The sequence below is a fragment of the Nomia melanderi genome, chromosome 3 (assembly GCF_051020985.1).
Source record: "Nomia melanderi isolate GNS246 chromosome 3, iyNomMela1, whole genome shotgun sequence".
Classification (NCBI taxonomy): Eukaryota; Metazoa; Arthropoda; class Insecta; order Hymenoptera; family Halictidae; genus Nomia; species Nomia melanderi.
Genome location: NC_135001.1, coordinates 10,234,397 through 10,260,177, shown reverse-complemented (window position 1 = coordinate 10,260,177; position 25,781 = coordinate 10,234,397). Strand labels below are relative to the sequence as shown.

At 42.0% G+C, this 25,781-nt stretch overlaps 4 protein-coding genes across 4 annotated transcripts; all 4 read right to left on the bottom strand.

Annotated features, from left to right (window-relative positions):
• Positions 1–1,210: 1,210 nt before the first annotated feature.
• LOC116431773 (uncharacterized) lies at positions 1,211–2,685 on the bottom strand. Its single transcript, XM_031987649.1, has 3 exons — positions 2,563–2,685; positions 2,007–2,288; positions 1,211–1,498 (listed from the first exon to the last, which is right to left on the bottom strand). Exons 1-3 carry the CDS (start codon positions 2,572–2,574, stop codon positions 1,355–1,357), a joined length of 438 nt encoding a protein of 145 aa, XP_031843509.1. The 5' UTR covers positions 2,575–2,685; the 3' UTR covers positions 1,211–1,354.
• Positions 2,686–5,642: 2,957 nt separating this feature from the next.
• LOC116431774 (uncharacterized) lies at positions 5,643–7,540 on the bottom strand. Its single transcript, XM_031987651.2, has 4 exons — positions 7,479–7,540; positions 7,107–7,233; positions 6,615–6,784; positions 5,643–6,037 (listed from the first exon to the last, which is right to left on the bottom strand). Exons 1-4 carry the CDS (start codon positions 7,488–7,490, stop codon positions 5,897–5,899), a joined length of 450 nt encoding a protein of 149 aa, XP_031843511.1. The 5' UTR covers positions 7,491–7,540; the 3' UTR covers positions 5,643–5,896.
• Positions 7,541–15,374: 7,834 nt separating this feature from the next.
• Positions 15,375–17,162, bottom strand: LOC116431787 (uncharacterized). The gene is made up of 5 exons (XM_031987665.1): positions 17,040–17,162; positions 16,145–16,268; positions 15,975–16,055; positions 15,636–15,745; positions 15,375–15,563 (listed from the first exon to the last, which is right to left on the bottom strand). Exons 1-5 carry the CDS (start codon positions 17,160–17,162, stop codon positions 15,375–15,377), a joined length of 627 nt encoding a protein of 208 aa, XP_031843525.1.
• Positions 17,163–19,028: 1,866 nt separating this feature from the next.
• On the bottom strand, positions 19,029–25,350 carry LOC116431786 (uncharacterized). The gene is made up of 7 exons (XM_076365686.1): positions 25,195–25,350; positions 24,650–24,723; positions 24,359–24,579; positions 23,598–23,916; positions 21,458–21,539; positions 20,133–20,652; positions 19,029–19,327 (listed from the first exon to the last, which is right to left on the bottom strand). The coding sequence occupies exons 1-7, from the start codon at positions 25,348–25,350 to the stop codon at positions 19,029–19,031; spliced, it is 1,671 nt and encodes a 556-aa protein (XP_076221801.1).
• Positions 25,351–25,781: the final 431 nt, after the last annotated feature.

Sequence of the window (25,781 nt, the reverse complement as noted above, 5' to 3'; positions counted from 1 at the left end):
ACTGGTCGCGCCCCGGTATTTCCTGAATAAATTCTGCACCTTGGGGCATGGACTCCGGGCGTTATGCGTCCCGTCGTTAGGCCGGCGTCCGTCATTTGCAACACCGTCGTCGGCTAGTCATTGGCTGGTTTCTGGACCGACAAAACCGGAGGGCAGCTTCGTAATGCTGCCGATATCGCCCCCAGGTGTTGCCTACAGAAATTCACCGAACTACGGGGGAAAAAACGGTAACTCGATTGAAATATTTCCTACCGCCTTATCGAACGCGCGCATGCTAGTTCCGTTCCGATTTGGGAGCATTCATTACCCTGTGATTGATGGACCGAGGCTGGATCGAAGATTTTTCGAAAAGAAGTGCTGCTTTTAAGGTAGGAATTCTAATGCGATAATATTAATAATCCGTTGCGTTGTGTGCATTATTAAAGCATTGGGAAAGTAATGTTGGCTTAGTGAATGCATGAATGAAATTACTTGGTAACGATGTTAATATATTATTTAATCAATTATATAATAAGTAGCGCTCTCTGTGTACTCCACTGACCATGAGCTACTGCTTTAATGAGTAGTAATGTATAGTAATCTTATCTTAGCATCGATCGGAAACCGATATCAATTTACCAAGTCGTATCTTTACAATATACACTGAAAAAGGAAAGGAAAGGTTTAAATCTTTTAATAACTCAACAATTTAACCAGTAATCGTTTCACTTTCGATGTAAGTTTCTCTGTTTGCAATATTACCTGAAATAAATTCGTGTTTAAGCACACCAAATAACGGCAATTATTAATTTTTAATTCACTAGTCGATTAAACGACTAATTACGTGCACTAATTAAAGTAGTGTTTATTTTGGTAATCGCAGTATAATGATTCATTCGTGAACGAATTGGTTCGATGTTTGAAGTTATCGGTAAAAATATGAAACGAGTTTCTACATAGATGAGCGTCCGCTTTTCCTTTCGCCGAGACGCAAATTATGTTATCGTGGAAATGTTCGTTGCCACGAGTAGATTTCGAATCGCGCGCTGTTTGGCTGACCCAATCAAGAAATAGTGTAACTTAAAGAAAAAGGGACTTTTATAGCCAGGCTCTCGGACGAACTCGCGGCAATTGCGACGCGCTTTCGAAACCATTCAATCATCCGTGCTCTGCTCTAAACGCTGGAAAGGGAACGTGACGTGACACGACTGTTGAGAAGAAAGAAGAACCGTTAAGGAAACAAGAACAATTTATTTAAACAACAATACAATTAAGTATAAAACAACGGACTATGTACAATGCCAAGAAACGTGACGTTTCTCTCTGTTATAGTTTCTTTTTTGGTTAGACGTGGTCAGGATCGATGTCGCGTGGATCAGTGCTTCCAACCGTGGCCCTTGCTCTGATGGTGGAATACGTGCTTGTAGACGGGTACGTGGACCGGGTACGGTTTAGGGATGGGCACCGCGAAGTGCTTTTCCACCGTCACCGGGTACGGTTTCTCGACCACGTACGGTACCTGCAAAACAATAACGTTTCAATGTCCCGTGTGTATTTGAATTTTCATAATGCTGTATAATAAAGCGAGGTAACGTGATCCTAAATTATACGTGAGCACAGTTCTATAGGTGTGTAAGGTTTCACGGCAATGCGATATTCCAGTGGACAAACATGGCGATGAATGTTGTTAACTTTCTGTAGATAATCTGTGTCAATGGAGGTTTAATTCGAGGAAATTATGCTATTAAGAAATTAATCATATTCTTTTTCCGAATTGTTTGGCAATTTTAGTTTGTACAACTGTCATGTCACCTGAGAATTCGTTTTATAAAGAAATTTCATTTCTTACTGAAATGAAGCGAAGAGTTTATGTGCTATTTTTATTGTAATCCCAGCTTTAAACATTGGACTATAACACAGTTAACGATAATTCTAATTGCAATACTAAGAAACGTAATACGTTTGGTACTATTGTAATTAGAATGCTATACAGAATTACGAATTTCACGTGTTACAATTACGAGTACCTTTTTCTCGACTACGTAGGGCTCGGGCTTCTCCACCGGAATCTCCACATGTTTGATAACTTCCACCGGGACTGGATGCGGCACAGGTACTTCTACCTGGTACGGTTGAGGAATGGGTACCTTGATCTGTTGAGGGACCGGAACTGGGACCGGATGTGGAATCGGTATGGCGTATTTTTTGTATATTGGTATTTCGACTGGTTTTGACGTTTCGTGATACGTGGAACCGCCATGTTCCTCTTCATACGAAGCAGACGTAACTGCTACCAGAGCTGCCAAAATCTGCGATCAAGAAAGCAGTCCGAATTACTTCTCAAATCAATTTCAATTTCAACATTTCGAGATTTTACAAAGAAATTTACAAATTTTCAAATTTTCAAATTGCCAAACTTCTAAAATATAAAACTTTCAAATTATTGTATTTTTTATTTAATCCAATTAACTAAAGATTCCCACGTAGAATCTCCGATCAACGCAGTTCTTTTAATTGTTTTCTAAAGAAAATCGATTCGAGACGCTCGTCGATGAAAACGAGAGAGGCTCGTCGACAACTCACAATGATCCTCATGATTTCAGTGCGTTTCGAAGAACCCGATGATCACGGTCGAATGAACCCAGCGCGCGGAACCCGTAGTGTTAACTCGCCACGATCTGTTTGATGCTTTCAAAGTCACGGACAAGTGTTTATATACCAACGTCACTTTCTCCCCTTCTCTTCATTACGTTGACTCTTTCTGCTCGTCGTGTTAATCTGCACACGTACACGATTGCTCCAGCGTAGCGATTGTCTGCGTCGATATAATAACAACAACTGGGCGAGCCCCCATTCTTCCCCACATTTCGCACAGCTGGATCGCCGCGTTTCTCGAAACTGATCACCATAATATCTGCTGGGTCGACCAAAGGAATGTTTCTCTTTTAAAACCGTCGATCGAATAATTTCCCTGTGGCGAACGCTAGATTGTTGCTCTATCGTGATTTTTCAGCTTTAATTGGAGACAAAGTAGCTAGGAATAATTAACCGGCGATCGACGTAATATCGTTCCGCGAAGCTGTTGAACTGCGTCCTTATTCGTCAGCGTAATTACGCGAGCGAACGAAAGATATTTGAGAAATTCGCGAGCACCGCTCCCACGGACGCCAAATACAGTAGTCGCTTTCGATTTTCACCATATCGAAAGAATGACACATTGTTCACGGCCTGGCAGTTTGAGCGAAAGGAACCCATCGTAGTTATCTTCAATTATTCCTTCATTGACCGATTACACGCGTTATTAGTTAATCTTTTCTCTTCAATTCCTTATTGGTTTACAATTATTTTCGATAAACAATGGCAAAGTCCAGTGATAATATCTTCATTGTAGGCGAGAATGAAAATGTGCCCAGTCAACCGAGGTGAACGTTATTTGGTTGTGATCTAGTTCGCATGTTTAACAATTTATATTTGTATCAGTTAGCTTGGGTATGTATTATTCGACGCGCTCCCATCTCGAGCCGGCACGCGATCCAAGAGAACAGCTTTCGCGCCGCAGGTGCGAGTTCTAGACAGTACTCGATTATTTCTTGTCGTTATTTAATTAATGTCCAAAGGGAGGAACTGCAAAAATTATCTGCCCACCTGTAGCGCATAATATAGATCGAGGGACTATGAATACTTATGCAGGAAATTAAAATTCATATCGAATTTTGAAGAAGTGACTTTCAAAGGAAAACAGGAACACTATCACTCGAGAGATCTCTTACGAGATTTCTCGCTCTTACTTTCGTTTCATTGGTAGCCGTTAAATATTCTAGAATGTTGCACAGATATCACTGGATTTATTTTCTTAAAATGTTACAAATTGTCGCTGCTGATAAAGTTAGCCAGATTATAAATTTAAATTTATTGATTACACGCATTACACGATCGTAGCAAATCATAGGTACTCGAAGATACTAACGAATCGGTTATGTTACCTTTAATAAAACAAAAACTCAATAAACCGCAGTCTCTATATAAGCTCTATTTTGTAAATAATAGTAATCACTGAGAACAGAAACAAGATTGGAGCTCGATACATTAACAGTCCTTCTTGTTGCTTAAAGAACAGTTGTAATGTTCGATTTTAATAAAATTCCATTTCAATTAATTGTAATCTTGTTCATCACAGTTACTAGACAACAGATATTTCATATACACAGCGAATACGTGGAATACAACTAAAAAAAGGAATCAATAATTTCCCAGCGCCATACATTGAAATTTCTCTAGAAACTTCCGGTCTCGCTAATGCATTCGCAGTTCGGTTATTATAAAACTCGCCAAATGTCCATTAGTCATCGCGTTGGGAATCGAACTTTCGAATGGGCCACCTTACGGAAATGCATTCTAACCGAAGCTGAACGATAGTTCCGCGAGTACATTGCCCGGGGCCGTGAATTGCAATAACCGGTGATATTTATATACACATTTGTGTTCGCAGTTAGAGCTCACGCCATGGGGAGGAAGCCGATTTAAGCGTAGAGGGGTGTGGCCATGGGAGAGAGAAGTCTCTCGGAAGATTCGAATCGCGCACGATACGGTACGTATCAGCGAGCGGAACAGTGAAAGTGTATCTCGAGTAAAAGTGGTTTCGATGCAGGAACGCTGCCGTCTGGTGTCTCAGGCTCGTTATGGCGATTCAAGATCGTTGTGTATCGTGGCTAGTCCGGTGGCTGGTTTCTTTCCAACCCGATCGGTAACACGCTGAATGACGAGGAAACGGGGAGGAAAGGTTACGCGCTTCCCTATTGTCCCGATAACGAACCGGAAGAAACGATTCCGACGGTTTTAACCTCCCAGTACACGTTGAAACATGTTGCAATGAATGCATCGACTCTTAGGTTTAATAAAATCTTCTCGATTCTTCTCACGGCGAGGCTTACTCAAAGCTTCTGGGTATGAGCCATGAACGTTAAAAATGATTTCCTGACGTTTCGCCAGCATTGCAGCTGACATAATCTAGATATTCAATCTTTGAAGAAGATTCATCATAATGACCTTGAAAGCTTCGAACGAATCGTACGATTTTTCTCAGGTTCTTTCACTAGTCGCCACTGAAATCGATTCTCAGACGGTGAACTATAATGTTGTGCCAAAAAGTTCTTCAATGTCATTTTTCCGAAACTTTTTCCAGACTAAACGTCATAGAATGAAGAGAAACTTATGGGACGATCTGACGCATATATTGCGACACGTGTCACGAAATCTGTGAATCCATGCATTGCAATGTGTTTCAACGTGTGTATTGACCTGACGACTACGTTTACATTGGATGCACTGTCGGATACATTAGCATTCTGACGGGTAAACATCTGAAGATCACTATGTATACACCTTTAATTTTGTATACACATTTCTTTGACGTATTAAGCTCGTCACAGCGCCAATTCTTTTGAACAAACATCCAATGTAACCGCAGCTTAACCCAGAGTCTTTCCTCGTCGAACGTCTCGCACGGATCGCTTCGAATTATCTTCCGCGGTCCGTAATTTAATTATCCGCGCAACGTGCGTGCACGCGATCGAGTTAGCCCGCTCGTGACGATCATCGGTTTCCGCGCGAATCGTCGATTAAACTGACGCCGCTACGGGTTTTGCTTGCCTCTCTTTCCTTTTCAAACCATTTATTAACAAAACAGTGAACTCTATTGACTAAGGGAACGATAAAAACTTAACGAGTGTATAAAATCGTCATAATAGTAACAATAGCATTGGCAGCGGAGGTCTTCAACGACGATCACCTCGAAACAGCGGCGTCCAGATCGAATCGATCGATCGATGATTAAATTAATATCTTCGTTTCCAGGTGAATTAGTTAGTCACTGCGGCGAAGAACGGTCCTTGAGCGTCTTCCGCGTGTATGGAGGAGCTTAGTGCCATCCCTTGCCCTTCGACGTGTAGTGGAATACATGCTTGTAGATCGGCACATGGACTGGGTATGGTTTCGCCACCGGAATGGGGAACTTCTTCTCGACGTAGACGGGATACGGCTTCTCCACCACGAATGGTACCTGGGTAAACACAATGGTCTTACGTTAGAACGATTTTCTGCGGCCACGTGTAATCATGGAATCCATTGAATCAAGAAGCATGATGGCCATTGGAAAGTATTTCACTATTATCACGAAGCTTGGGATGAAAATATCTATGAAACAAGTAAGTATTCTTAACCCATTCGTTGCCAGACCTAAATGATGAGCATTTATTTAAGTTCCGTTATTTCTTTGTGAGTATATGTATTTCTTCATACAGAACTGTCTGTATGCATCAAATCAAGTATGAGTATACTGAAGTTCGACAATGAATGGGTTAATCAATAACATAATCGCAATAAGCTTCAATGACCTTAAAATTTAATATAAATATAAATTAATTTAAGATTGAGATAGAGAAGCTGTACCATGACCATGGAAATTGAAAAGTTTAAAATAATAAATGAAGTAAGTACAATGAGCTTGAGTTTTAACGTAAATTCATTGAAGGTTAAACTTAAGAATTAAATATTATAATGTAGGAAATTAAAAAGTTTAAAAAATATAATACTAGAAGACTTTCCGGTACCCTTACTACGTAGTAGTTCATACTTACGTGTTTTTCTACAACGACGGGTTCCGGTTTTTCTATGGGGATTTCAACGTGTTTGACTACTTCCACTGGATAAGGATGAGGAATCTCGACGGGGACGTTTTGCGGTTGAGGGATCGGAATCTCGATCTTCTGGGGTACTTCGACTGGCACCGGATGCGGGATCGGGATCGCTGAAAATATTTAATTAAACTTGGTCAGTGTACGTACATCATTAACAAATCTAAACCTAGCATATACTGTAACGTATCTTACTTCAACCGTTTCAAAGAAATTCTGTCATATATGTCCGACATTTTCAGCTTAAAATACGGAATGAGATATCTATTTTACCGATAGTTGGCACTAACAGCTTCACTTAATACGTTCGCATAATTTCAGTTAAAATTTTAAACGCGAAATTCCGGGAGAGTGTTTTTAATCGGATTAAATTGAAAGTTGGGATACATCGATTTCGAAATAGTTGAGAATTCGAAGACGTATATTAATATTCACCGTATTTCTTATAGATTGGTATCTCCACAGGCTTCGATTTTTCCTCGTAGGTCGAGTGGCCGTGGTCCTCGTCCAGATGGCTCGCAGAAGCGATGCCAGCGAGCACCGCGAGACCAACGAAAGCAATCTGTAAACATTCGATCGTTAATCATCCGCCCGATTGATGAATGGAGGACCCGTAAATCACTATCGTTCGTCCCTCTATCGAGGCTTTCGGTCGTTTACAAACGAAAACAGAACGAAATAAACAAACGGGGAACAAAATCGTGCGCGTTCGATTGAATTTTCTGATAAATTGACAATGGATTCCCCGAAAATGATCGATCCCAACGAAATTTCCCTGTGACATGCGACCATCGGACGCGATCTTACGATTTGATTCATGGCTGGAACGTTTTTGTAGGCGTGGGCGTGTTAATTGTGTTCGCACAAAGATCGAGCGTTGAGTGTCTATGCCAGTGGAACACAGTGCTTATATAGTAACATCGATTCCACCACCTTTCACTGATTCCTTCCGCTATACTATCGACCCTTTCCAGGATATAGTGAGTTAGGTCTCTCCATCCGTCAACCTACGCTCGAACTCTACGCGACGGCGGATGAATATGAAAGGTTCGCGTTTCATTTTTCACGCGGTTCAATGAACCGCGAGAGCTCGACGCGCCGCGCCGGAAGCCAGGATTACGCGTGCCCGCGAACACGGGAAGTACACACGGTATTGGAAGTGTCGTCGTCGTTAGAGTAACGCGTTCCGTTCAGCGGAACGCTTTCTGGAAAAATACCGTGCCGGTATATTCGGTCACATCAATTTGCCAGTTCCGAGCTACGACGGACTCGTTCGCGGCATATTAATGCCGATGAGGACGGAAGCGATACAAGTTAAATGCCTTTTAAATTGAAATATCGGTGAAATCATGTTATTCGCTTCTGAATAATTACTCTTCCTTATGGCTGGAATCTCGGCGAAACGCGACTCACGCAGTCTCTGATTTCATTAATCCGATGCTTTTTGGAACCTTTCCTTTTTCATGAATTATAATTCCAGTAATTGGAACAGCTACGAAAGAAATCTCTAGATGATAGCTACTGTTTCTGGTTTTGCGAAAGCAATAAATCTTTCTCTTTTAGAAGAATCTGGGAAAGTATGCTGTGTTTATTAACGCGCCGAGAGCCATAGGAATTTTTAGCGTTCCATGGAATATTACTTACTGTTAGTCTCTCATAGCAAAAATAAGTGCCATTGGAAATAATTGCTAACGATTCGGTATCACAATTTTTGGGTTACGATATTATCTAGTTATTTACTAGGTATTTACTTAGTTATAATCTAGTTTCACTCCTTAGTTTGTGTGTGATTTATCCTTAAGTTATAGACATTTTTTGGAATCCACTTAAGGAGGATTCATCTTATCAGAGAAAGTTGAATATTTCTAGTGAAGAATTTTCGAGTGCAAGGGGCTAATCAGCCAAATTTAGATAGAGCTCGCGCGGTGTTATGCGAAGATGAAGCACGTGTCACGATGGAATCCGAAGGCGCGAAGTAACCGACAAAGCGGAAGATCAGTAGCGCCTCCAGGCGCAACCGCAAATTTACATTGCTGCTACGTTTACCGGAAGTGAACGTCTGGTGCGGTTATGAGTATTTTCAAGGAGCGCGTAGCAATACAGTGTAAACAGTCCAAAGTCGTTCATTGTTGAATCTTGGAAAAAGAAAGAAGACGGTAAAAGAAAATCGACGACCTCTTGCATAAATTATATCTGTCCACTCTAAATTCATGTAAACGATCTGGTCGAGTGGAATAAGAAATCCCGGCCACCAAGACGGTTTCTTTTTTTCGGGAGTACCGAACCGGACAGCTGTGTGCTCGTGCAAATCTCGTGCTTACCGGAAGTGAAGGTGAAGAACGCTCACCAGTGTAAAGACACTCAAAGCGGATCAAATTTTTCGGTGCGATGAAATGAAAGTCTGAACGCATTCGCCACGTGAAAGGACTTCTTGTGAAAAAGCGATCGGTTACGACGATCTTTGTTCCTGTAAAAGCGGATTTGGGGCTGGCTTATCTTGACCGTGGCACGGGGAATTCGTAGACAAGATCAGAAAGCGTACGTTCCACTCTTTCGTCAACTTTTTCTGCGTAGCCGCGATGTGTGCAATAAAATAGCGTTCTGTCGGGTGTTGATCTCCCAGATTTTTAATTAACTAGGTACATAAGTGGCTGCGGTTTGTTTGCGGCCTGATAGAACGCCCGGAGATAGAGAAACATGATTGTAGTGTTGCCTACACGAAATATGCATGTCTCGGGTAATTGATTTTGATGTGCATGGAGAATGCGAAGTATTCGGAATGACCACTAAATGGCTCAAGTACAAATTAAAATTTGTATTCTGTGTAATTAGCTACATGAATACTCATTTCCTTAAATCGCTTTCCAATTTTATCTGGATTTAATACTCTTCTTATTTTTCATTGTGCGAAGAAAGTTTAATAGACGCTAACAAGTTTTCCCCCGCTTTCCGAGTTTTGGTCATTTTCACTAATTTGTTTATAATCATATAATTTTATACTCTGTCAGTACAAAACTCTAAAAGAAAAGTTGAACAATATTTTCCAAAAATCCTATACAAAATTATCGCTCAAACATCAGTATTCAACCCGAAAACGTCTCCATAAATATTTGTATGAAAACGTGACATATGTTTACGAAAACGGTGAACCGGCATATTGCATTTTTGACAACCGTCACCGCCACAGCGGACAATTTCAAATAGAGGGAACACGAACAGTAGTGAATTTGATGAATAAACAAATAATACTAATTCTAATTCGGACCTCCTCCCCCGTCCTCGACTTTAATTATGCGGCCGCGTACTCCTGGCACGGGAAGCGCCGCGACGCAATTTGGTTGTCCGCTGGCGTATATATTAATCCCAGATGCCCGGAGATGAGAGAGATCAGAAGTTAATGGCAACTGCGAACGCGGATAGTATGTAATATGGTAATATCTCCGGATGGGAGACCGTGCAACCGTGGGCTATCATTTCACGCTGGAAAGTTTGTCTCGGATTTCGGTACGGTTTGCGAGGGTACGCCGCGCCGGCTCTCCGCTTGGACTTCCGGCCAAGCGAAACGTACGAACAGCATTTCCATCAAACGTAAATACCGACTGTTCCCGCGACTTACCTTATTAAACTCGTTCAACCGAGCCGAATGACGAATAAATCCCTGCGACAACGGCGAAGAACATTCGATCGGAACTCGTTAACTTAACGTCGCGGTTTATTCGGCTGTTTACTGCGACTGGATGCTTCCCTGGCAGGCAATGCTTGACAAGCTACCCTGTTAGAGGACCCCTAAAGTCCTCTGTACACGTTGAAGCATGCGTTGACTTATGGATTTCGCGATACATGTTGCAATGTGTGTACTTCGGCATTAACGTTAGCGTATTATTCACATATCTGTGACGCTCGACGTTTTGCACCCTGCGTAAAGAGAACTGAATTACTTTTACGTGTGTTTATACCTAAAATTGTTATGTATTGTGTAAAATGTGGGCAGTTGACACGATCTTTCTCTTGAATTTTATTTGCATTTTATGAAAACAATTTGTTGCGTTTAATGAAATGGTGTGACTATCGAGATACCTACGGAAACAAACGTTGATCAGGAACCTGTCAAAAGCTACTAGGGTCACACCATAAATTGAAAAGAATTGTTAGTGTACCGTAGAATTAATGCGGATAGAAGTTTCATAGAAACCTAGGTAGATGAATGCATCGCAACCTGTTTCAATGTGTGTAGGATCCTTAAAGGTATGTCCTCGTTGAAGCAATATTGAAGGACTTCCTGCTACCTCTTGTTGTTACATATTCCAAGGCATTTCCATGAAGTATCTACTTACAGAGACAGTCCGTTTACACCGAAGCAACATTATCTGAGTAACATTTCAGTTTTATTTCAATCTTATGGTTACATATGTTGCAAGCAACACGAAAATATCTGGAGAAACATGTGGCCACAAATGGTAAGTTTCTGAAAAGACATGCCAGATTTGTTGAGAGTTATTCGTTCCTGTTTTAATGAAGATATAGCTGCAGATGTTCGTCAAGACTCTGGGACAACGGAGCAAATTGAGTGAACAAGACTTTTATGGTGGCGAAGGTCCAACAGTGATTGGAGTTCAATTGGACACCCATGGCTTCCATTATTCCTGATTTCTCTCACCTTTGACCAGCGAAAGCGTGTCTTTAACGTTTAACAACATTGGCTTTGAGGAATATTCTTTTATAGTATCTTCATTTTGTGAATTATTGTTTTATATACCGTAAAATGTAAATAGAAACCTCCATTAGATTCAATTGAAGGTCGTAAACTAGCTTCTTGAAAAAAGCAACACTTCAAGCATGAAAACATTTATTTCAATTCCAAGGATTAATCAAGTATCATCAAATTATAGCAAAACGGTGTTGCATATAAATCCGATCTGCGTCAGTTAAACGTTTCACACGTATATTTACACTTTATGACCCGAAAGAATGATGGAAATAAGTATCTATAATGAGTAATGCAGAACAGATTCCGCACCAGTAATTACTCAGTCGAAGTAAAGATTTATTACATGATTACTTTCACCATTTCGTTCTCTTGAATTTAATACTCATAAACGTGCCCTCATTAGGAAAGTATCTGAACATTTAAGCCATCATTCCTTGAGCCTTATATACGATACCTAATTAGATCTACGGGAATTTAACTTTTGCCCGGGAATACTCTTTTCAGCCATAGAAAGCTATCAGAGAAATATTATAAAACGTAAATATTATGAATCAACAAATAAACGTAAACTTGAAAGCTTACATTAGGCTTACTAGGATCTATTGTTTCTAGAAAACTAGATGTTCAGTCGCAGTTTTTGAAAATTAGAGCTTTAAAAGCAGAAAATTAATTATCAATCTAAATCGACATGAACTACTATCAAACAACGTTTATGAAATTCAATGTCTGCCAAAACGACGAGTTCCATAAATTTCCTAAAACTGACTAGCGAGAAAGCACACGTAAATTCAGAATAAAATCTATTTTATTTGAATTTTTCATCTATCGATGCATTATATATACTACATATAAAATACTTTATAACCTTGCTATATCGAATCAAATCATTGGTTATACCGAAGAATCACCTCTCGACGCAAAAGGTAAGATACGAAACGAAACGTATCGAACATATTTTAAAAACACGATAACCACCCCTGATCGCGGTAGGAGCTATCGTCCCCAATGTTTTCCCTTCCGTTCCCCGCGGGAGGCTCACCGGAGGAATATTCGGTTATTTCCCAGAGGCGAGGCTTCGCCGACGTTTTCCTGTCAAGGAGTTTTTACAATGGTATCGTTCCTCCCGGTGAACCTCCGGTGAACGCCCGACATCGATCCCAGTCCGGGCACAAAGGGTTTCTCTCCGGGAGCCATGAAAACGGATCGATCAACGGGAGCGTGAACGTGTCTTCGCCAAAGGAGACATTTGAATGTTTAATAGAGAACTGACACGAGTCGCCTTTGGCTTACACCGTTTCGAGCGAAGAGACAGCTGAGCTCTACTTTGTATTTTACTTTCGCCGGGGAGCCTTTTTTCGCCGCGGCGAGCGCATTTCTTTTGGCCACGTTTTTATTAAAGCAGGCACACATGCCCGGTGCCCAGCCAACGCTGAATTACGCTCGTTATCGTAAAGAACCGCTGACAAAGACGAGCGCACGCGAAAGCAAGTCGTTAGAGAAGTCCTCGCGCTTCTTTGCATCGAGGCAATTAAGCCTGCCTGGTCACGAGGATTTCTTTCGGGATAATTTGATAGATTGTCTTCGAGCGTAAGATCTTACGTGCCCGGCAAGAAAGCTCCTTTAGAACGAGAGAAATCGGACTACCCACTGGGACGAGGGAACAACGCGAGACTAGACCATTGTTAAACTTCGGATAATGGGTAATCCTTCACAGAAATCGAAAATTCAGTAATTGAAATTCGGAAAATAAGGAAAAGGAATTTCCATTGTATAACCTTATTTTATATAACTTTATAAAAATCCCATAAAAACTGATAATATACCAAACAATCGTTCCGTAAGCAAGAAACTCTATGAAATTACGTAAAATGATTTTATTATCCTCCATGCGATGGCAACTGCCGTAATTACTATTACAAGCTGAACCTGATTTTCTCTACTCGCTTCCTATCTTTCTAAAAACAAAAAACAACGAAGAATACGAGTCTTAAGCTGTAATTACAGCTTCATAAAAACTCAATTACCTTCAGAATTAGATTTCCTACCGTATCTAGCGATATCATTCTTGTGATGTTCTTAGAGACACCTGACGCGATGGAGTTAATCTGATGCTCGGCGAATATTCACGAGCAACGTGTTCGCTGGCTAATGAGATGCGAGTAACACGGAACCAGGTAGAAGACTGGATCATTCTTCACAGAAATATGTAGCAGCGGCTTGCATTGTACTGATCCTTCTTCCTTATTTTGCGATCCCGCGATCGCAGGAATCAGCGGAACATGCTGATCATCTTTACGCCTCACTTTCGCCACGATCTTTTCCGCTTCGTTGTGCTTCTTCCTTTTCTCATTCTTTCGCGGTTCGATCGCGGATGGAATCCGATCGCTGGTTACCGACAACGCGGCCAGAGGATAACGGAGCTCGTCCGTCGCGGATGAACTCCGGTGTCCGACAATTACCTCATCGTTTCTTGCGTTAACGATGCGCCCGGCAACCCTCGCTCCGACGTCCGGTGCGTTTGCCTTCCGGTTTTGGAATGGAGATCGAGAAAGAGTGCGAGTGAAAGTCGACTTTGAACTTCGTTTTTATCGGCAGCTCAACTATGCCTGACTCCTTTTACGACTGAGTTACGTATCATATAGGCTGTTTTGAAGAAATATTTATTCGAGATCGTTAACCACGTTAATTTCTGTTTGAAGATTTGTTAGATAATCAGATAATTCATTTTTTATCCACTTGCATGAAGAAACCGGATGAGAAATGTTCTACTATCACCAACGTTTTTTGTTTTATTATGTATGAGTGATTGAAACGTGGAAATAGGCATGAAATATTAAATTATAGAAGGAATTGGAATATAAACTTATCAAAGTATTATAAATAATAGGAATGGTAATAATGATATAATAATATAGTAATACTCATTGGCTATTCATTGTCAATCTAGTCTAAGTGTAATATAGTTTAGTCTGGTCTAGTCTATTCTAGTATAATCTAATGTAGTCTAGTCTAGGAGTTATTATTAGAATATTTTCTGAAACAAGACCAGTGTTACCCAAATCAAATTTTATCCTGTCTTACCAAAAAACCAACGTTCCTTTCGATAAGTCCTTAGGCCAAACGCGATGCTTTAACATTTACTGGTAAAACGTTTCACGAACGACACAGACATTCTCCTTTTTCCCGGTTAATGGACTTTTTACAGTCGCCACCGCCAGCACATACTCTTGAAGTCGAATTCACGAAGGTCAATGGCAGAGGAAAGCAATCCCGATTGATTGCTTTCGCTACAGGAACGTTCTCTTTTCTCCTCTCCGTTCCCAGACGCCATTGTGAGGGGATACGATCACCAAAAATTGCCTGGCTGTTAATGTAATACGGGAATAGTAATAGTATCGGAATTTCTCCGGTCTCTCATGTCTCAATTGTGATCAGAAGGAGAATGTTTGACACGATTTAATGGTTTCATCGTTCTTGTTACGTCCCAGGCATTCTAGTAAACGACTTTCATGAAAATTAAGATAATTTATTCATAGCATACCTCCCATTGTATTAAGAGTCCAATGAAATTGGTAATTGAGATATTCCACCAGGAAATATTTCGCTAATTCATACAAAAAATATGCTTCACTTTAGATACCTGGAAATCTGCTTTTCTATTTCAAACAAGCATGGTATCTCTCTTTGAAACAGTAAATTAATAGATAACTCAGTAGAGAATATCAGGTTCGTCATAAATTGAGTTTTAATTAACGGGCTCGCGTATAATCAAGTTGTCTGTTGTTTAGCATGAATTCGTAATTACGATAATTCCGGAGTAATTAGTAATCTGGACTTTCCTGTAAGGAAATACAGATAAGAAAGTACCATGTTTCAGATCAATAACCGTATTTATTAACAAATCGTATTAACAAAACTACGTAAACAATCATAATGTCGAATATGTAACGTTTAGGAATAAATAAACAATCAACAATCGACGAATCAAACTGTGATCAGTGCCCCTTGTGTCTGTGCACTATCGTTTTGTAAATCGGGATCTTGATGGGAATAGGCTTCACCACCGGAACAGGAATGTGCTTCACCACTTGGAACGGAACTGGCTTCTCCACCTTTACCGGGATGATCTTTTCAATCGGCGTGGGCACTTTCTTCTCTACCTTCGTGAAGACCTGTTTCTCCACCTGCGGTACAAAGAAAATTTGAAATAAACATTGCAAATGTTTTGACAGAATAATCGTGTTCTCATTGTATACCGGATAAGGAACGGGTTTCGGTACAACCACCGGGACAGAGTAGCTCTGCGGAACTTGTTGGATCTGTAGGCTTGGAATGGCCAATGGGTACTTCTTCAGTACTGGTATTCCTGTTGCAATGAAGTTCAAAGTTGTATTACAGACGAATTATAATCTATATGTGTTAATAGGTATTTCAGATTATTGGAATTCATCTAAAATACGAAGAATAAAGGAAAATCCTTGAAGAACGAGGTTCATTGAATTATGAACACTATTGACACATTTACGATATTCTGAGTACAATTTTAAGTAATTATATAGTGTAATTATTAAGATAGTTATGGTTGAGTTACACACCAATATTTTTGACAACGGGTATAAAGTGTCCGTGTCCACCTCCATAGCCGTGACCTAGCTCAACCTCGGACCCCACATCTCCTGATAATGTAAAATACGTATGTTACAACCGACTCGTGAATTCGGCCGACAATAATCGTAATAACATGACAAATTTAAACCGGTCAGACCAATTTCGCTCAAATCGATGTCGTGGCCATCGTGGCCCAAAGCAATTTCCCCTAATGTAAGACCATGGCCACCCAACTCTAATTCACTGGCTAGGCAGCAACCAGCAATCGTCAGAATTAAGATCTTGAAAATAGAATGGTTGGCAGCGTTCACTAGTTGATGTAATCATTGAACTGGTACTCTTAATTGTATCATACACCGCGATTAAAAGAGAAAGGCTGGATATGTTTGATTAAAATATATTAAAGAAGTAAAATGAAGCGTGAACAGTTACATTTAATAGTTTTTCAGGCAAAGCTACTTAACATTCTATCAACTCGAACGATCGATATCCGATTAATTGAAATTGAAATTACTGAATAAGACATTGATGACATTAATACACAAGAAATATTTGAAATGAACAAATATGGTAGGTTAAGCACTTTTCCATTAGTATTTGACACTTAGTTCAATGTTCTCATCCGTTCGTGACATTTCCATTGAAATTAATCTAGAAATGAATGTCGATGGAATATTCTTTTTTTTATTTTAACGGGTATTACATGCCCATAATCGATCAACCCTTCCGTTTTAATCAGCGTGGCAACGACACGACTCACGTACGATGTTCTTCATTGTTCCCTTGATAGGCGCATATGAGTGCTTCGTGAATAAAAGATCAACTCGAGTCGAATTCCCCGCTTAGTGACTTTATATAGGAGCAACGTGGGACAAGCAACCCCACTATCCCGTGGAAACCTATTCAACACCTTCACTATGGAGCTACAATTTCCCTGTTCCTTCAAACGGCGCTCCTGTTCGCCATGATGATTGCGTAACTAGAGCACTTCCGTCTTTCATCTGGCGCACGATTTGCAACCTTGTTCACTTTAACGCGTTCATTTTGCTTACATCGGACCATTTAGATCCCAGACTCCTTTCCACTGGACGCCTCTCAAATGAATGTTCTTGCCTCTTATTAAATAAATTTCGCGAGGCAGTGGGAGTACCGGGTTGTACTTCCCACTTCCTCATGCCGGTTAATGTGCATGTTCTTAATTCGCCAAGATCAGAATCTTGTAGCCTTACTTTATAACTGTATTTCGTAGTTGTGTATCATTATAGCAGCTGCGATCAATTACTAATTATTAACCATCCCTTTCAACATATTTCCTGTGTCATATATTTTAAAAAATTGAAATTTCATCTGATATAAATAGTAATTGCTACTGATTGTCATTCAATGGTTTTATTATAGTATTATCACATTTTGTGAAGTATCTCTGAAATATTATAAAATACATAATAATTGTCAATGTATATTTCACTTGAATTTGCGGTCACGCGTCGACACTTTACGCGCTCCGCAATTCCCCTTACACGGCCATAAAAATGACAGAGAACAAAGTGATTAATATCACTGTTTTCCATGAAAATGAAGTCACTAATAGCTATGGAAATTTCATCATACATAGTGTGCGCGTTTAATCCTCTATTTATAAAGGCTTTTATCACAGATCCCATCTAATACGGTTTTACGATAGAAGCAACTTTATTAGTATTCAACTATCATGTCGTATGAGAGTTGTGTATAATAATACCGTCCCAGTAAACTTTATAAAATATCTGGTTATTGATACGGAGCCTAGTCACTGCTTCATAGTATATTTCCTCCGTTCACTTCCTCAAAATTACACTGCGTAATTCCCGAACACCATGAATCTCCGATGCATTTTTCTATCGCCAAGAAAGCGCACGCTATCATCGTACGACTCACCGTTCAACAAATAATATTGTTACACCGAACCGCATGAAAACTACTTTGCATGCTTATGAATATGTAACAGCTGATAAACGCGCTTCCAGTTCTGCCAGTGACTTTTTCTTTGTGATCTTCGATATGGAGGAAAGTGATGACGTTTGAGTCATTCTCTTGCCATTTCTTATTGTTATTTGGTTTATTTATCGAATCAGTCTAATTTACGCGCGTCGTTCCGGTATACGAATCTCACCGATATCGGTACCATAAAAGCTACCGTCCCCCGTTTTCACGACTCATTAGTAACGGCCGATCGTGACAATCACGCTACCTTCGGTCGTGAACTAGACTGCTGGCAACGTTCACTTTCCACGGAATCCGTACCCTATGTATCGAAAATACCAGTGAAAGTCTCGATTATCATCTCGGGCGCATTAACTCAGGATAGATCGGCAGGCTCGCGCGGTATCCGATCCACACGGGGCAACAGGAAAAATTCTACGATCCCCCGGATCCAACATGGAAAGTTCCTTGCGACTATCGAATTTCTCCTGGGAGATGCATTCGATCTTTTCGTACTATATCGGCTTCCCCATTCAGTAAAACTCAACACCTCCGCAAAGTCATCGAATCCACGTATCGGGCGTGGATTTATTTGTAAAATATCTGTAAAATAATAAAGGCTCGAGAAAGAAACTCCTACGAAACCTTAATTACAGCGCTCCCTCCGATGTTAGTGTAGATTTAACGACGGTATCGATAGGATTCTCGATGCCGAGGAGGAAATCTTCGAGTGACTTTCACCGCGAAAGAATGATCGACATGGTGTACAATTTTCTGAATATTTTATTGTAAAACAAACAAAGAAAAAACAGTAAACAGTAAAAAATTAATAAAAATAAAAAAGGTAGACTATAGGAAAATAGAACAACAGAAACATCGTTTAGAAGTATGTACAACAGAATTGATTGGTAGGCGCAGTCGTTTACGGTCCTAGCGAACGGACCCTTTTTCGTGGACTTTCTCCGCGGTCCCGTCGGGGCTGCTCGGATTGTAAAACCTCCAGTAAAAGCGGTGAACGGTGTCTACGGTCGTTACGGCATCGACCGGACGGATCGTTCCCCTAACCAGCCGATGTTGTTTTAGTGCTTCTTCGCGTGGTGGTAGATCGTCTTGTAAACGGGGATCTTGATAGGATACGGTTTGATGACTGGAACTGGCACGTGTTTCTCGATAGTGATCGGGATTGGCTTCTCCACTGGCACCGGAATATGTTTCTCCACAGGGAATGGGACCTTCTTTTCCACAGGCACTGCCACTGTCTTGATCACTTGCACTGGTACTGGCTTGGGGATTGGCTGGGCAACCGGGTAGCTTTGGGGGATACCAACTGGCACCGGATGTGGCACTGCTATCTTCAGAATCTGAGGAACTGGTACCCCTAAAATAAAAATGCATATGTTTAGAAAAATAGGAAGATTTATAGAACTTTTTATGGATGAATTGTACGATTGAATTATGAATTACAAAGTGTTCTGTACGGTTTGATGGATAATGGAATGAAATTATAAATTAAGGAATTTATCGAATTTTTTGTGAATAAAATCTGTTGGTATTACTGTCAGATCTCGATACGTTGATTTGCTTCTAATTTTTTCAATTTGCATCGATTTGTAGTATAACTTCCACCGAAGCCGCTAAACGTTATGGAAGTGGTATTTTATAAAAGCTGCTGAAGAGAGAGCAACTCAACGCGCGATATTTGAAATTCGAAACGAATTTGCATTTCGAACTTGCGACGTCGTTAAAACTGCAACTCACGCTCAGCTCGAATACCGTTGTGCTTGACAATACAAACTTAACGACTCAGATTCACTGAAAGCCGCGCAACGGTAACTTTCCGTGGAGTTTTCGCTTTCAAACTTTCTGAAAGTTGAACAATTACTCGGAGTAATTAGTCGTTTCGCAGCCATAACGTATCGTTACTTCGAATCGTCTTGGAGTTTCGGTCTAGTACAACAATTCAAACTGTCGATACTCAAATTTGCTAGAATAAACTTCCTTCGGAAAAACCTTAAATACTTCACCCTCGAATCCAAAGAGGGTGACCAACAGCGTAAGACAAATTACCTCCTAATCCACGATGAAACTAAATTGCACATTTGCTACGAAGATCTCATTCCTCTCGAGAAAGATTACGCCGCGCTATTAGCGAGATAACGTTAGCCGAGCAATTAGGGACTTACCGATGTGTTTAATCACTTTAACGGGCACGGGCTTGGTAACTTCCACGTGTTCGGAGACAGGAACGCTCTGGACCACGCTGTGGCCACCGTCCAGGGAAACTCCGCCCTCGTGTTCTCCTTCGTATCCACCCCCGAGGGACGAGTAATCCGAACCCAAGTGGTCACCGGATACCTCTAAGTGTCCTCCGACAGATCCCTCGAAACCACCGCCGTGGCCACCACTGAAGTCACCCCCGTAGCTGCTACCACCGTAGCTGCCGCCACCGTAGCTGCCGCCACCGTAGCTGCCGCCACCGTAGCTGCTGCCACCACCATAGCTGCCGCCACCGTAATCGCCGCCACCATAATCACCACCGCTGTACTCGCCGCCGTAGCTTCCGCCTCCCGACGTGCCATGGCTCTCCTGGTCGGACCTTTCTAAAGGTTGGAAACCACCGTACAGCTGAGGATACTGCTCGTTTTGGCCCTGGTTCACGATCACCGGCACGGCCGCGGCCAAGGACACCAGAGAAAGCAGCATCTGCGCCGAAGGTAAAGTCCAAGTGTAAGTTCATTGTAAAAGCATCGGGGACTCCTTCCCGCGAATATTATTCAATGAAACGGTCGTTCATCGAGAAATATTAAATGATCGTCAATCGCTGGGAGACGCCTATGACGCAACGAATGGTAACGCTACCCTAGGCTGTTAACTGCCTTCCGACAATCGTGATGGAAAGCGGAGATTGCGGAGGATCGATGTTTTCTCGGGTACTTAATGAATAGACTGCGAGCGTTCGTGCGAGCCGTTTTCCTAGGTTTCTTTTTAATTACAAAGGGTACACTGAAATTTATTCCTCGCGCTGAGAAGTTGATTGGATAATAAATATCGAGTAAATGAATTAGAATTCTCACTTCACTTTGCACACAGCGATGAGAGCTTCGGAAGTAATGTGACTAGACGAATTAGTTTCTATTGAATTTCGTTTAAATAGTTGAAATCTCCGCGAATAGACTACGAATATTTGTACAAAGAAAAAACGGTCCGATTCTATTTTCAATAATTAACTGAAAACTCATATTACTCTTCAAAAATTTCTACTCAAAGGTATAACGAGTAATTGATCTTCATTGAAGTTTGTGTTCTAAAATTCTCACACTCGTTCCCGAACGTTCCTGGACAATCTACAAACGCGTTCACACGCGCAGTCTCGAGTCGCAGCGAAACTCTATGAGCAGGGAGGTTTCGATAGAATTTCGAAAATGGTAGAATGAATTTTCGGATTGCTCCGCCTCGATTTCGTTACTCACGATTCCGTTCATGGTTACAAGCATATAGCTGTATGCACCGGTCTGATAGTCGTAGAGGTTCCTTCGGCGACTGATACATCTTTGCTCATTGCTCGTCTTAATATACCGTCCAGCCTTTCACTGTCGACGATGTAGTATGGTCCTGATGCTTCGTCTAACGAGCCCCGCCCGATCCGCGCAATAGTTTCTCCGTCGACCCGTCCACGCGAAACACCGCCGTATCTATTGGCCGCTTTTGTGAATCGAACGGCGGCCGAGCAAATTAGACAGTTTCTGATCTATTCGCAGGTCAGTGCCCACGCGCGCGAGCACTTTTCATCCAGGATTTTCTATTACCGGCTCTTACTACCGATTTCTGTTCAGGGTTAACGGAACTGTCTGGGTCTCGATGATCCGTTGGTTTATCGGACTCTCGATGGTTGTTTCAACTTGTCGAGACAGTGAGGAAATCCAATGAACGGGCGCGGTCACTTTCGTTTGCAATTACGCGGAAAATAGAGCAGAAGAAATTAATGACACGCAAATACCAAGCGTAAGAATTCCTCGCCTACAACGAAGATTAATTAATTTTCCCGCTTCTCATGGATGACCGAAGGTTGTTAGATTCTGTGAGTATGTTATGACATTATATTATGCTTCTCTTGGTACGTATTTCTACACGATAAAACACCTGCGAGATTGACAGGTGCATCATCAGCGTCCAATAAGCTGTGGTTAAATATAATTACAATCTTATTCCTCATTTTGGACTGCTTCATTTACGATTAATGGAAATTCCGTGGAAGGGTCGCGCGCTAGTCGTGAAAGTGTAGCCACAAACATGTAAACACTCGTTCCGAAGTCCAATTAAAGTTTGAAATTAATTAAAAAATATTGCGAGTGTCGTTCATTTTTAAATGCAGCTCACGGGGCGCTCGTGAAAACTTGTACAGGAGAATAACGATCTGTAGCCCGGGGACAGAGTTGCCAGGCCAACGTCGAAGTTTTTGCAGCGTAATGAAAGCATCGAGCTACTTCCGGGCCTCGAGCATCTATCATTCTGTAATTAACAGATCTAAATGTCGCAGTGATTCCGCCCTTTCCACATTTGTCGGAGAACTCTGCTCTGTCTAAGAATCTGTTCGTTACTTCCAAGAAAGTTTCCCTGAACTCTCCCACTCGCGCCTGTAATTAAGCTCCCGGCGCGAACTGTGGAAAACATTTCTCGCGAGAAGCGACAAACGGTTTGCGCGCTCAGATACATTGGATAAAGAGGATGCTCCCGCGTTCGACAGTCCGTGTGAAGAGAGCATAACGAAAGCATCCTGTCGCAAGATACGCTCGGCTTGAAACTGGCCAGAAAATAATGATAATTGAAAGGCGACGCGACGTTGCGATTGTGGATCCGTGTCTCGAATGTCGGCAACGAATTTCACGGAAATTTACGCGAAACGAAATGGTCTATTACCTCTGTACCATAACTGCCTCTTGTCACTGTACGCTTATCGTCCGCTTGTTGAATCTATTGTTTGCTAATGTGCTTGTTCACTGTGTAATCGTAAATTCCGAGGTTTTTCGCTTACTAACTATAGGTGTTACTTAATAGGCACATTGTTGCAAAGGTCGCTAAATTGCATAAAAGATTCGTTAACGGTAACAGTAAGACCTTTCGTGTATAGAATCGACAATAGTGGGATTTTGGTAAGTGGACGCTTTAAGATCGAGGGAATTAGGAAATGTTCAAGTCCCTAGATCTCCCCGAAAAATCTACGATACCGCAATAGTTTCGTTAACGAGCGTAATAGGAAAATTCTACCTAATGCAACGAAATCGTGTTACATCGGTAAATCGATCTTACCTAATATCAATGAATTATCTGAAACCTATTTGGGCAGCGTTAAATAAAGGTAGACGGTGTAACTAAAAAATTAATTCTTTATTTGGCAACAGGAATAACAGAATTAACAACCATAAATACGTTGAATAATACTATGCTGAGGACGCATCGATGTCCTCCAACAAAATTGGCGGCGCGTGTTTCTTCGACCGTTACGCCAAGGAAATGTCTTCGTCCACTTTCTATGCAAATATTCGAGTCCTCTTGCTGAATGGCTGAGATTCCGCTACCGGGAATCTCGTCAATGTCCCATCATCTAGAGGTGTCTGTAACTATAATCTTCACCGGCGTGGTGATGTAACTAATGACTCCAACCATGGCCTCCGTGGGACTTGACCCGATGGAACACGTGTTTGTACACCGGGATATGGATAGGATATGGTTTTTCAACGGGCACGGGTATGTGCTTCTCTATTTGTATAGGCACGGGTTTCTCGATTGGGACCGGTATTAGCTTCTCCACCGGATACGGAACCTTCTTCTCGACCGGGATCGCCACGGTCTTCACCACCGGGATCGCGACGGGCTTGGCGACTGGTACATGGACCGGATACGGCTGTGCTACGCCCACAGCCACCGGATGTGGCACTGGTATCGCCACTGGTTGGGCGACTGGCACTCCTGTTTTGCGGTTACACAAAAACCAATTGAGTTGTAGTTGTCCGAGAAAGTGTTATAATTGGGGGGTACTCGGAGTGGGGGCTGAATGGACTCGGAATTTTACTGGTGTTCTTCGTACAGTTTGAACTTGACAGTTGCTACTAGGAATTCGACTAAGCCTATGAGTTTAATTCGTGGAAAAGTTAGGTATTACTATCGACTTTATCGTGGCTCCAAAATGATCAGAATTTTGGAAATTATAAGAATTATAAACGTCATCGAACTGATTGAAGTTATTAGAATTCACGGAACTTTCGGAACTATAATAGTTATCGAAATAATTAAAGTTATTATGTAAGATTTCAAGGAACCGATTTTTATACAACAGTTTTTACTTATCCCAATGTAACTCTTGCTTTTTCCTTTAAGTTAGCAGATCAACGTTTTAAAACATGAAACTTACCAACATTCTTAACGACAGGTACAGGAACAGGCTTCGTAACTTCAACGTGCTCGCTGACAGGCACAGCGGGCGCGTAATGATGCTGAACATGTCCATGCAGTCCGTGGTCAAAACCTCCACCTCCATAGGAACCGTAACCGGACAGGCCATCGTGAAGACCGCCCGACAGATGTCCTAATTCTACACCGTGTCCTGTCCCGTAGCCGCCGTCCCCGGATACCCTAACAGACGCAACACCAATTAGCACCTATCCAGAATCTTCCTCGCATCGTACTTCGATGAACCTCTCACCCTTGCCATCCTCCAGCATCCCCAATATCTATACTCCCGATCGCGTGTTCAGCGATCAGACAAACCACGAGTACCTGGAATACATAACCGTTAATTCAGCCCGGAAGAAGAACATTTGAAAATGATAAAGCAACATCGAATTTACGAGAAGCTAGATCATATCGCTCGCGGAACAATTCGATCACAAAGATACACGGTGGCTGAACGAACTACGAGATCACATGTTCCCCGATGAAGTGTCCACAACGTCGACCGTAACTCCCTTCACCGGCATGAATATAAAACTCGCGGTGAATGGGGATCGTTTTACGAGCGGTCCCGCGAGATACGCATCTCCCCGCGTATGCACACAGGAAAGCCACGCGGACGATAGACACTTTTCACCGGCATTGTTCGCGGTACAAGCGCGGAACCGGGGGCAATTTTTCGTCACGGTTCACCGGTTCCTCCCCTGAGGGTAGCGTATCCATCCGCTTATCCCGGCGATCGGCTTTCCCGCTTTTTGCTAACCCCGCCGGATGTCTTTCTCCTGGCAGTGTACTTACGGAGGGCCAAGCGAACATATTTCCACCGCTAGACGAGGACAGTGGATCGAGAAACGGATACGGATACTGCGGGTAGTTGCCGATGGACCGCTCCTTTTTATACGCTTTCTCCCTCTCCCTGGCTGATGATCTCTCTCCTGAAAACCGGACTTGCATGCTCGCGCTCGTATCATACGCGTCGCGCGTATAGGAAATGCGAACGCTAGAGCACGCCGACGAAACACGACACTCGTGCATCTGGACACCCTAGACGCGGCTTTCGGTGTCACGCTGATGGGACCGAGGACCACGAAAGGTTTCGTGTTCGTTCACTCTGTCGAAGCTTACCGTCGAGACCTTTTCTCTCTACGGGCCGTCTAAAGCGGTCGTACACCATCGAAATTCTTGCTGGTGGATCAGTAAAGTGGTATGATCCACAGCAGCAGGATTCGTATGTACTTTCGGGTCGAGTTGCTTCGACCAACATAATTTGAAACGTGGACACGGGCCGGCGATTGAAATTCACGCGAGGAACTGGCGGATCGTCGGTTGGCCTTCCTCGAGAAACGCTGACGGAATGCACCGTCAGATTCGCTAACTACCGCGGT

Bases quoted from the DNA above. Each gene is read 5' to 3' on its own strand.
- LOC116431774 (XM_031987651.2), bottom strand. The intron at 6,785-7,106 runs GTGAATATTAAT...AAATATTTTCAG, and splicing joins ACCAATCTATAAGAAATACG to CGATCCCGATCCCGCATCCG. The intron at 6,038-6,614 runs GTAAGTATGAAC...GTGTTTACCCAG, and splicing joins CCGTCGTTGTAGAAAAACAC to GTACCATTCGTGGTGGAGAA.
- LOC116431787 (XM_031987665.1), bottom strand. From the start codon at position 17,162: ATGAGGAAGTGGGAAGTACAACCCGGTACTCCCACTGCCTCGCGAAAT. The intron at 16,056-16,144 runs GTCTGACCGGTT...TTACATTATCAG, and splicing joins CATCGATTTGAGCGAAATTG to GAGATGTGGGGTCCGAGGTT. The intron at 15,746-15,974 runs GTGTGTAACTCA...TCATTGCAACAG, and splicing joins ACCCGTTGTCAAAAATATTG to GAATACCAGTACTGAAGAAG.
- LOC116431786 (XM_076365686.1), bottom strand. From the start codon at position 25,350: ATGCAAGTCCGGTTTTCAGGAGAGAGATCATCAGCCAGGGAGAGGGAG. The intron at 24,724-25,194 runs GTAAGTACACTG...TATGTATTCCAG, and splicing joins ATATGTTCGCTTGGCCCTCC to GTACTCGTGGTTTGTCTGAT. The intron at 19,328-20,132 runs GTAAGTCCCTAA...TTTTTATTTTAG, and splicing joins TAAAGTGATTAAACACATCG to GGGTACCAGTTCCTCAGATT.
- LOC116431773 (XM_031987649.1), bottom strand. The intron at 1,499-2,006 runs GTACTCGTAATT...ATTGTTTTGCAG, and splicing joins CCTACGTAGTCGAGAAAAAG to GTACCGTACGTGGTCGAGAA.